Source organism: Petaurus breviceps, unplaced genomic scaffold, assembly GCF_028583685.1.
Source record: "Petaurus breviceps papuanus isolate PSGF00001 unplaced genomic scaffold, PetGlider_PUasm1.0 582, whole genome shotgun sequence".
NCBI classification, from domain to species: Eukaryota; Metazoa; Chordata; class Mammalia; order Diprotodontia; family Petauridae; genus Petaurus; species Petaurus breviceps.
This window is the reverse complement of record NW_027186390.1, coordinates 645168-657660: the sequence shown is the minus strand read 5'-3', so window position 1 is coordinate 657660 and position 12493 is coordinate 645168. Positions and strand designations below refer to the sequence as shown.

Below are 12493 nucleotides of genomic sequence, written 5' to 3'. Positions count from 1 at the left end.
GGGGGGGGTTGGGGGAAGGGAGAAAAACAAAGTAAAAATGTTTACAAGCAGAGAACAAAAGAAAACTCACAAGGAAACAAAGAAAAGATGAATAATTCTAGACAAGAGTATTATTTATCATACAGGCTTTCTTGAAATTAAAATTTGTTATGTATTTTGAATCCTCTCTTATGCTCTGCTATGTATATGACATGCTTTGTTTTCTAACTTTGTTTTGAATTCCAACATTTAAGTTTATGATATATTTTTATTTCTTTTCTCTATTCTGCATTTGTGTTCTGGTGTTTGAGTCTAAAATAAAATTTTGGAAAAAAAACTTACTAGGAAGTAAAGGAAAGACGGACAGTTATCAACATGATGTGGAGTATTTAATATATAGGCTTTCTTGAAATAGAAAGTTATTGCTATATATTCTGATCCTCTCCTCTGTTCTGCTGGGCACATGACATGCTTTTTTCTTTTCTTATTTTAATTTGCAAGAAAAACTTTTCTAATTAAGATAGTTTAGGATGTGAACTGAATAGGATTGGAGGATTTGAGCTCCAAAACATAACTTCTGGTTAGTGGACCAATATATATGCATGCATACACTTAAATGTTTGTATGTGTGAATATGATTCTATGGCCTATTACCTAAAAAAGTCTATATTCTTGTTTTAGAATTTTACAGCTGGATGGAGCCTCAAGAGTTTCAAATTTCTACATGATGTTGATTCTATAATGTCTCTGAAAGATATTCATTCAGTCTGTTTAAATAACCCTAGTAAGAGGGAACTATCTCATAAGGCATCTAGTTTCATTTTGGAACAGGTGTACTAGTTGTCAAGTTCACCATTATTGGGAGCTGAAATCTGTGCCCAGTAGAATGCCTAGAAGGCTGTATTCCTTCAAATATAACCCATAGGATCACAGCACTTTAGAGTTAAATAACATTAGATAGTAAAACCTATGCCTGCAAAAGAATCCCACTACAATGTAATTAACAAATGGTCATACAACTTTTGCTAAAAGAATTCAAATGAGGTGAAACCTACGAAGTTAGCTAGGATAGTTTTAATTGTTAACTCTTTTGTTTTGTTTCCACATCAAGCTTATATTTGCCTCTCTACAAGTTCTTCCAGATGGGTTCAGGCTGATCTAGTCTTTCTTCCACATGACAGCCCTTAAAATACTTGAAGAGAGCTATCATATTGCCCCACTCCCTCCCTCCACTGTCTTGTCTTCTCTAGGCTAACCATCCCTTGTTCCTTCAAATGATATTTGGTATGATTGCAAGGCCATTTACCATCCCTGCACACCTTTTTCCCTCTTATCAATGCCCTTCATAAAATATGTATGGTGTGCCAAACTAAACATAAAACTGCAGAGGTAGTCTGGGCAGGACAGTGGGACTATCCCCTCTTCTCATTGCTGGAAGCTGTGCTACTCTTAATGAAGTCCAACAGTCAATCAGTTTTCTTTTGCTTTTGCTTTTTGGAGGGCAGTTGAGGTTAGGTGACTTGCCCAAGGTCACACAGCTAGTTTTTGCATTAAGTGTCTGAGGTCGGGTTTGAACTCAGGTCCTCCTGATTCCAGGGCTGGTGCTCTATTCACTGTGCCACCTAGCCACCCCAGTCAATCAGTTTTCTTAACTGTCCTGTCACATAATTGACCCAAGTTAAGCTTGTACCCCACTAAGATATTTTTTAGACAAACTACTGTTTACCTAAAATTCTCTATCTTGTATTTGTGAAGTCGATTTTTATAGACCAAATGTAAGATTTTGACATTTCTTCCTATTCAATTTCATTTTACTAGCTTCAGTCTACGCTTGTATTTTTCTGATTCCTGATTCTTTCGTGCAGTGTGTTCTTCTTTACAGATTTCTGTCATCTGCAGATCTGATAATCATGTGCTCGACTCCTTATCCAATAATCTTGATGCACTCTACTGGGGCCTTCCTTCCAAGTTATCTTTAAACTATTAACGACTACTCTTTGAGAATGAGCATTTAATCAGTTCTAAATTCACCTAACTGTTGTAATGTTTAGGCCACTTCTCTTTTTTGAAAATGAAGAACTTTTACCCTTTTCCAATTTCTTTCCCATAACGTTTCCATAAACACCACTGACAGTGGCACGACAACCACAACTTTCAGTTTTTTAAGTACTCTAGGATATAGTTGACCTCACCTAAGAGGCTTAAATTCATCAGGAGGAGCTAGGTCCTCTCTTACTATTTGGGTTTAGTGACCTGTAAGAATCATACTCATTAATCAAGAGCTATGTTAACTGCCAACTTCCTTCATGAAACCTTCCCTGATCTCTCCTACTCCTCAGTCAGGGGTAACCTCTCTTTCCTCCAAATTCTCTAAAGCACTTTTATCCCTAGTGGTACCAATACATTATTTTAAAGTCATTTAATTTCATGGCTTTATCACTATTTGGTTGTAAGATCCTTGAGAACAGGAACTATGTCTTTTTCATCCTTACATGACCTGCAGCACTCAGCACAGTGCTTTGCATTCAGTAGGTTCTTAATATATTTTGGTCAAATGAATTATTTTTATTATTAAAAACTTTAAAAAATTATTTTGGGGCCTTTATTACTGTCCAGTATCTATTTATGAGCAAATTTGTAGGGGATACTATGAATAGGAACAAAAGAATATTCAATTGAATTATAATCAGAAAACCTGGGATTGAATCCTAGTTCTATTATTTACCAGCTATATGATATTGTATAAATCATTTGTCTGAGCCTTTGTTTCATCGTCTACAAAAGGCCTTTGTTTCATCATCTACAAAAGGGAGATAATAAAACTCTCACTACCTTCTCACAGAGTTCTTATTATAAGGATATCAAATGGGATCATCTTTAAAATATTTTGTAATGAATCATCTGAATTCTGGCCATATTACCTACAAATCTATACAAAACATAGTGGAATTTCCTAAAGAATCATGAAGCATGATTCCTGCTTTCAAGAATTTGCAATATCAATCTTACAAGGTATATACATATCAAATCATTAAGAGAATTGTGTTAAACCTTTTGTTCTTGTTTTTGATGGGGGGGTGAGGAGTAGGGAATAGGGAGCAGGAATATTAGATTGTGATATAAATTAGGGAAGTTTATCCATTCTCACTTTACATAGTCTAGTGCAGGGACTACCACCTTTAAAATCTAAGTTATTTCAAATCCTGATTTGGGAAAAATCGTTCCATTTCTCCCTTCTCTTTACCTTGTTCCCCATTTCTCACCTCTTTCCCCCAACCCCTCAAGGGAAATTTAATAAAGTTCAATCAAAATGAGAACTTTGTAGGTTTATAAAAAATTCCTACAGTTTGTTGAAAATACAATTCAAACATAAAACCAACTTCTCAGTAGAAGCCTGAATTTTCTTTTGGGGAGAAGGGAGGCATTTGAACTTGTATGTAGGTATGTGAGAGATAAACACATTATCTACCAAAAAACTGCCTTGATCTCAACCCTGGTAAGCACACTTTTACCTTTACTGAATTTTCTCATTCCAAACTGAGAATACTTAAAAAAAAAAAAAGGCAATTAAAAAGAAAACATCACAGTCAGCATTTCTGTGAATTTAACATTTATATACATAAATGTATATATTTTTAAAAAGCCAAAACCACAGAAAACCAGGATTCAAACTGGGCAACCTTAGGTTTTCAAGGTGGCAGCCCATGTACTACATGATAGCAAATAGCTGTTGGACAAGCTTCCCTAACTTGTATCATCCCTTTTCTCACTGACTTCTCTTGAGTACCTAGAAGAAAAAAAATTAAAAATAAATATGCAAAAGTAAATACTAGTCCATAAGTCTTAATATTTAACCCCTCTTTCACTCCACTCAGAATGTCCTCTACCTAACTTGCCAATTAAGAAAAAGAAATATCAAAGACCAAAATCTAAAAAAAAAATTTTTCAGCAAAAATTGGAAAATTTTCCAAAAGTTTTCTCATCTTTTTTTTTTCATCAACAAAGTAAAATTGCTAACATCATGTTGGGGTAGGGCCCATCTGCTCATTTGTTAATAGTCATGCCCATTGTAAAGAGTTATTTTTCAGCAAATGGACCATAACATATGTTACATATTTCATCAGTCACAGAGCTTAATTTAGAATATCTTTTACAAGTTTCTTAAAAAGCAACTACAAATTCTATGCTCCACATAGCTTAAATTCATTATATAACAGCTTTAACAAAAATGAAACAAAAACTACCAGAAAACACTTATCATCAACAACTAATACTTTTTAAAGAATGGATTCCTGCCTATTAAAAAACACAATGAAATGGTTTGGAACAACCAAAAAACAAATGAAAATAATGACTGTTTTTTAGTTAACCAAAATTGATTGAAGAATCAATAGGATTTAATGTCTGGATATGAGAGATAAGAAGAGAAAGATAACAATCTCCAAGAATCCTTTATAATAAAGCTGTCAACCGAGCTAAAATAGGCTTCATTTGTTGCAATAGAAGTCTTACCCAAAAGCCAAATCCTTTTTCTTTTCTTTTGGAACAGAGATACTGGGCTTCTTGGAATGGGAGACTCCAAAATCAGAGTCGTCAATATCTTCCCAGCTATCTCCAGTCTTGAACACAGTCTGACCCCAACGCCTTCTACCATTTTTATGACCTACTGCAACACTGTGCTTCTATGGTTAAAAAAAAAAAATCAATCATGATAATCATAATCATCATCTCATAGTTATATAGTCCTTTAGGTTTACAAAGCATTTTTCTCATAATGATCCTCTAATTTTATTAGTTAAAATTTTATTATTTTCATATATAGGTGAAGAAACTAAGGTTCAGTGTGATTGTTGGAGTGGGGAGATGAACTCAGTTCTCTTGATTCTAGGTATTATACTCCTTTCAATACATTACACTTGTCTTTTATGACTAAGAAATGTTTATTGAACACTTATTATTTGCAAGATACTGTGTTGGACATCGAGGGTTCTTGCCCTCAATTAATTTACAATCTAGCTGAGGTAAGAAATATACTCATGAAAGGTTAATTACTAATAATAGGCAACAAAAATAAAGACTAGATTGTCTAGAGTGGTTCCCAAACTTATTTGGCTCCTAAACTTTTTTGGTCTACCATCCCCTTTAAAAAAATTACTCAGTGCTCCCCTAGGATTAGGTTGGGTTAATCCTTATTTTTATTCAATGCTCTCCTGATTGCACCTGAGGCTCTTACCACCCCCTGGATCATCCCAACATCCCCCAGAGGGCAGTATCTACAACTTTGGGAACCTATATCTAGATTCTAGACAAAAAGTCTTATAGAAGTTAAGAAAAAATAAAGATCTCTCCGATCAGGAGTAACTGGAAAAGACTCCATGGAAGAGTTCAGCTTTGAACTACTTCAAAGAATGCATAGTACACAAAGAAATGGAAAAGGACCTTCCAGTTAGGAGTAGCCACGTGAGAAAACACATGAGTTAGAAGAACCATTCTCCAACCGATAAGTGATCAAAAGATATAAACACAAATGTTTTTATGTAAATGTAAATGATCCAACAACCAAAATGTAAAAAAATGTAAATGATCAACAACCATTATATTCCATTTCACTACATATAGGGACATTCTTTCTGCAACTGACTAACTGGATAAACGCTCAGGAATGGGATTACTGGGTTTGCTTTTTATTGTTTTTTATAATGATTAGACTTATTTATTGATTTACCAATAGTGTGTTAGTGTGCCTGTTCCACCACAGCCCTTCCAACAACTACTTTTTAAAAAAATCACATTGCTAATCTGTTGAGTCTTAAGTGAAACTTCAGAGTTGTTTTCTTGTTTTCTTTTCTTTTCCCTTATTATTAGTGATTTAGACCACTTTTTCCATATTAGTTGTTAAATGTGCAATTTTTTTGAAAATTCTCTGTTCATATCCTTTTACCATTTATTTACTGGGGAATATTTTTAAGTCAAATATATTTGTATCAATTCCTTATATATCTTAGATGATAGATTTTTGTCAGATATATGTGATGTAAAAATTCCCCTCTCCCCAGAAAAGAGGTTGTCTTATTTGTAATTATTTTATCAGTGCAGAATCTTCTAAATTTTATGTAACTGAAATTGACCTTTAATGATCTCTATCTCTTGCTGGGTTAAGAATTTTCATGCTAACCATAAATCTGAAAGATATCTCCTTCAGTTCTTCTTTATTTTTATGATGTACTTTTTCCTATTTAGGTCACATATACCTTTGGGTCTTCCTGTAGAATATGGTATAAGATTATGGCATAAAATTTAATTTCTGCCAAACAGCAGCATTACACATTAAAAAGAAGATATGCTAAGAATAAGAAATCCAGGAAATAGGGGAGGATGAAGCATGGTAGAGAGCATTTGGCTGAAGATCAAAAAGAGAATATACAGAAACAATATCTTCTTCACAGAATAATAAGTATATAACATAGGAAGGAAGTGTAAATAGATGAGGAATTCAGGAAATAAATCCAAAGCCTGGGATAAGGATATTTAATAGTAGTAATGGGGGACTTCAATCACCCAGACAATCTGCTAAAGAGCTCTCACTGCCAAAGGTGGAGCATCTAAGCATTTCTTGACTTGGTATCTGCCTTCCTTCAGAAGACAGAGAGATAAAGGGAAGTCCATTCTGTATTTAATTCTCACCAAAAAGAAGGTATTGGTTGCTGGCGTAGAAATGAGGAGAACCCTGGTAGTCAATGAGAACTTCATTCAGAATTTATGATAGAGAAGTAAGAAAAATAAGGAATGATTTGATATGCAGCCTAGATTTTGATGTTCTTAAAGGGTTCAAAGAATAATAGTTAGGATCCCAGGGAGTAAAATTCTACATGAGAAGTAAGGATAAAATGGATCCTCAAGATTGAATTCTGAAGCTACAAAGAAAAAAAATTCCAATGAAGAGTAACAAGCAAAGCCATTTAAGACTGACATGGATATACAAACCCCTCATCAATTAACTTACATTCTTAAAAGACATGTAAAGAAGATGAATGCAAAAAAAGGGAAATATGAATAAATTTAAAAAACACAATATAGCTATTTAAGAATAGTATTAAGAGCACCAAAATTTAGAATGAGGTAAGGACAACAAAAATTGGATTTTAGTTATATAAGGGAAATTGGGGTGGATACTTCTTGTGGTAGATGAGGAAATGATAAATAACAACTGAGAGAAGGTAGAGTTACTCAACTCATACTTTATATCTATTTCTTTGCCAAAGAGAAAGAACTTTGGTATGGAAAAGATGGAACATAAATAACTAGATGGAAGATAAAATTTAAGATAAATAAGGAAAAAGCAAATGATCATTTATTTGCTATCTGTACTTGAACAACAAGAATTCCCTCTATAATACACTTGATAGGTAGTCAACTGGCCTTTCCTTGAGGATCTCCAGTGAAGGGGAATCCATGGTGCTTGACCCAGGTGAAGTACATCTTAAGGGGACTGAAAGAATTCACAAGGCAAGATGACTAATTCACTATCAGTGACCTTTGAGAGATCAAGGAGAATAGGGGAAATGCAGAAGAGAGAGAAAATGTACTGACTTGCTTTTAAAAGGGAAAAAATAGACTCTGCTAATTTTATGCCAGTGAGCCTGACCATCATTTCTGGCAAAATTCTAGAACATGTTATTAAAGGAACTCTCAACATTAGGGCCAATCAATGCAGGAGAAAGAACATGAAACTTGGAATGAGAACTTGGGCTGAATAACATCTTAACCCAATGGCTTCATCACTCCTAAGTCATTTAATCTCTCTAAACTCCAGTTTCCTCATCTATAAGAGGGACTAACAATAACATATATTGCACAATCTTGTGAAATTCAACAGAAATGAGGTTTGTAGAGTACTTTGTAAACCTTAAAGCTCTATGTAAATTTCAGCTACTATCATCACCACAACCATCACCACCATGATCATCACTATTAATATTATTGCTGAGTGACTAGTCAACAAGAATGATAATGCACTTAATATGTGCCAGGAGAGGAAAGGGTGACCACAAAGAGTCAGTTATGCTAAATTAAAATGATTTCCTTTTTTTTATATAGGTTTAATAGACTAGGAAGTGATGAAAATGCTACAGATGTAGTTTACCTGGACTTTAGCAAAGCCTTTGACAAACTCTCTCATGTTTCTTTTGGAAATGATAAAGAAATATTGGATGACAGCAGTTAGGTGGGTTTGGAATTGGCTGAAGGCTAAAACCAAAGAGTAGGGGCAGCTAGGTGGTGCAGTGAATAGAGTACTGGCCATGGAGTCAGGAGGCCCTGAGTTCAAATCTGGCCTCAGACACTTAACACAAAAACTAGCGGTATGACCTTGGGCAAGTCACTTAACCCCAATTGTTCTCCAAAAAGCCAAAAAAAAAAACCCCACAAAACTAAAGAACAGTTATTAATGGTCTGATATCATCTTGGAAGAAGGGCCCCTGTGCAGTGTGGTAAGGATGTGTACCTGGCCCTTGGCTTTACAATATTTTTATCAATGACCTGGATAAAGGCATAGTTGTCATGTTCATTAGATTTGCAGATGCCATAAAGGTGGATCGACAATTAACACACTAGAAGACAATCAGAATTCAAAAAAATGTTAGGGTTTAGTATGGGACAAATCTAATTTGATGAAATTTAAGGTAAATTTGAGATAAGATAAATATAAATTCTCAATTTTGGATTCTAAAAATCAACTTTGCAAGAATAAAGTAGGAACCCCAGATTCTGGGATAAGAACTCACTATTTGACAACAAATGCTGGGAAAACTGAAAAATAGTATGGCAGAAACTGGGCATAGACATCTGATACCGTATACCAAAATAAAATCCAATTGGGTACATGATTTAGATATAAAGGCTGATACTATAAACAAATTAGAGGAGCAAGGAATAGTTTATCTGTTAGATTTATGGAGAATGGAGGAATTTATGCCCAATGAGATAGAGAACATTATGAAATGGATAATTTTGATTACATTAAATTGAAAAGTTTTTGCACAAAGCAAATGCAACCAAGATCAGGAGGGAAACAGAAAACTGGTTAAGAATTTTTACAACTAATATCTCTGATAAAGACCTCATTTCTAAAATATATAGAGAACTGAGTCAAATTTTACAAGGATACAGCTCATTCTCCAATTGACAAATGGTCAAATAATATGAACAGGCAGTTTTCAGAGGAAGAAATTAAAACTATCCATAGTCATATTAAAAAAAAAATGCTTTAAATCACTACTGATTAGAGAAATGCAAATCAAAACAACTCTTAGGTACTACATCTCACCTCTCAGATTGCCTAACATGACAAAACAGGAAAATAATAAATGTTGAAGATGTGGGAAAGCTGGCACACTAATTCATTGTTGGTGTAGTTGTGAGCTGATCCAACCATTCTGGAGAGTAGTTTGGAACTATGTCCAAAGGTCTATAAAAATATATGCTTTGACCCAGCAATACCACTTCTAGAGCTGTATCCTAAAGATATCATAAAAATGGGAAAAGGACCCACATGTACAAAAACTTTTTTTGTGGTGAACAAGAACTGGAAATTAAGGGGACACCCATCAATTGGGGAATGGCTGAATGTGATATATAAATGTAACGGAATACTACTGTGCTATAAGAAATGATTGAACAGGCGGACTTCAGAAAAACCTGGAAAGACTTATATATGAACTGATTCTGCGTGAAGTAAGAACCAGGAGAACACTTCACACAGTGATAGCCAGAGTGTACAATGATTGACTCTGATGGATTTGGCCCTTCTCAGCAATGCAGAGTCCTAAAACAATTCCAGTGGACTCATGATGGAGGGTGCCATTCACATCCAGAGAGAGAGCTATGGGGTCTGAATGTGGAGTGAAGCATGCTCTTTTCTTGTTTTTGTTTTGTTTTATTTTTTTTCTTTCTCATGGTTCCTTCCATTCATTCTAATTATTATATACAACATGACTGATGTGAAAATATGTTTAATAGGAATGTATATGTAAAGTCTATATTAGATTGCATGCCATCTTGGGGAGGGGAGAGGGGAGAAATTTTAAAACTTATGGGAGGTGGATGTTGGAAATTAAAAATAAATTTAATTTAAAAAGAGAATAAAGTAGGAAGGTGGGGTCGACCAACAGTTTATCTCAAAAAAGGGCTGGAGTTTGTAGTAGACTGTAAGCCTAATATGAGTCAATAGTGTGCCAGCAACCAAGAAAGTTAATGCAATCTTAGGCTGTCTCAAAAATGACATAATGACTAGGAAGAGGTAGGTGATAATATCACAATACGTTGTCCTGGTCAGACCGTACCTACTACGTTCTGTTCTGGGAGGGACTGTGTTCAAAAGAGGATAATTAAGTGACTTGAGATCATGCTCTGTAGAGGAAAGATTGAAGACACTACGGATGTGTAATCCAGAGAAGAGAAGATTTACAAGAAATAAGATTGCTGCTTCTAAGTAAAATGAAGAATAATTAGCCTTGTTCCACTTGGGCCCCCAAAAAAGAACTAAGAAGTTGCAAATTTAGTCTTGATATAAGGGGAAACTTCGCAATAATCAGCACTACAGAAAAGTAGAATAAGCTGCCTCAGATGGTCTCGCATTCTCATCACGAAAGACTGGATGATGACTTTTCAGATAGGAGTGGGGATTCTTGTTCAGCACGGGCTAGAGAAGACAGCTTTTAAGGTTATTTCCAGCTTTTAGAATCTGGTATTCTTTGATTAGAAAGGAACGGACGGGGGCAGCTAGGTGGCGCAGTGAATAGAGCACCAGCCCTGGAGTCAGGAGGACCTGAGTTAAAATCCGGCCTCAGATACTAGACACACTTACTAGCTGTGTGACCTTGGCCAAGTCTATTAGCAATGCTAATTGCCTTGCCTCCCCCCCCCCCCTCCAAAAGGACAAAAACAACAACAAAAAGAAAGCAATGGATGAATTTGAATGATGTGATAAAGGAAGAATCTGCTTAAGAAATCAGTGACAACTAAATGTGGAAGAAGAGGGGGGAGAGGAAGGACTCACAGTTAACTAACATTTTGAGTTTGGATAATTAAGAAAAATGGTAAAATTAATGGAAAAATGGAGGAGCTACTCTTGAGGAAAAAACAAGGAATTTAGTTTTAGGTGTTTTGAGTTGAATAGAAATGAGGAACATCTAAGTTCAAGAGGCAGCTGGAAATGCAAGGCAAAAGACTGGGATAAAAATGTCAGATGAAGATAAAAATTTAGAAGTAATCCATATAGAAGTAAGAGTTGAAACTATAGGAGAGATCTCTCCTCTCTCTACGGGAAGGAGACAGAGGACCAAACCTTTGGGAATATATACTTAGGGGAGAGGAAGAAGGGTATATAAAGAAAACATTAAAAATAAAGTTTGATATTGCATATTATCTAATTTAGAAAACATCCTCCCATTAGGCCAATTAAAAGTGAAAAACACCATAAAAAATGAAAAATTCTGAAGAACTTAAATTAGCACTCAAGAACTGAATTCTTTAAAATTTTTATTTTAAAATCATTTGCATATTGTATAGTGTTTAGCTGTTAATTGCTTTCCATTGTCTGGTTTTGGTTTTGTCTTTTATACTTAAGTGTCAGAAGAGTGGATTTTTTTTTCCTGTGGATATTTAAACCCATACATTTGTCAAGACTGTCCTCTGGGCAAGAAGTACTTTAATACAGAACTGACATGCATTTTTCTAAGGTTTCTTAGAAAGGTCTGAAAACAAGGCCCAGACAGTCTCATCAGTAAAACCATTCCATTTTGTTATTGCCAATTACTTACAGGTGATGAGTTTCTGACGATACTTGGAAATAATGGTTCTTGATGTTTTTGGTGAGTCTGATGTTTTGAAAACTGCTGGGCAGACAAATTCTGTGGCAGTTGAATTGGTTGTAGTGGATGATGGCTAATTTTCTGTTGGGGATGTGGCTGGGCCTGGTCTTCTGGTGGAGGTTTAAGTTCTAATTCAACAATGGGTTGTTTTGGCTCTACTGGCTGAAGTTGTTTATTCACAGGTTGCTTTGATTCCAAGTACTGTGGCGGAGGGCCTAATATTTGACCAACTTGAAAGTAGGGATATTTCAAAGCCTGAAAAAACATAGAAGACATTAAATAAATATATGAAAAATTAAAATAATAATAGGTAACATTTAGAAATCACTTTAAGCTTTGCAAAGTACTTTACATATGTTATCTCACTTGTAAATGTAGCATTTATCATGAGGCCAGAACTCTAAATATTTAACATGTAATTTGTTGAAAATGGTTGATTTTCTTGTTATTACTTTAAATTAGACATGGATGGTTAGCTACATAGTGATGTTTAGTGGTGATAAAATAATCAAATCTGTTCTGATTGCAGTTTATGAAAACTTGTGATCTGAATGTTCTTCTATGTAACATTCAGTTTCATAGTTATTCATAATTTTTCACTATCTTAAGTATCATAATTGCCAATATTTGAAAATTGTAAAGGG

At 34.7% G+C, this 12493-nt stretch overlaps 1 protein-coding gene across 6 annotated transcripts in view; it reads right to left on the bottom strand.

The window, feature by feature from the left end:
* Nucleotides 1-12493, bottom strand: part of MAK (male germ cell associated kinase) — an 84949-nt gene that overhangs the window by 31005 nt on the left and 41451 nt on the right. For all 6 annotated transcript variants that reach the window (XM_069103496.1, XM_069103490.1, XM_069103493.1 and 3 more), the window contains 2 exons: nt 11799-12104; nt 4492-4661 (listed from right to left, as the gene is read on the bottom strand). In XM_069103496.1, coding sequence (XP_068959597.1) covers nt 4492-4661; nt 11799-12104 — 476 coding nt within the window. The remainder of the gene's footprint in view (nt 1-4491; nt 4662-11798; nt 12105-12493) is intronic.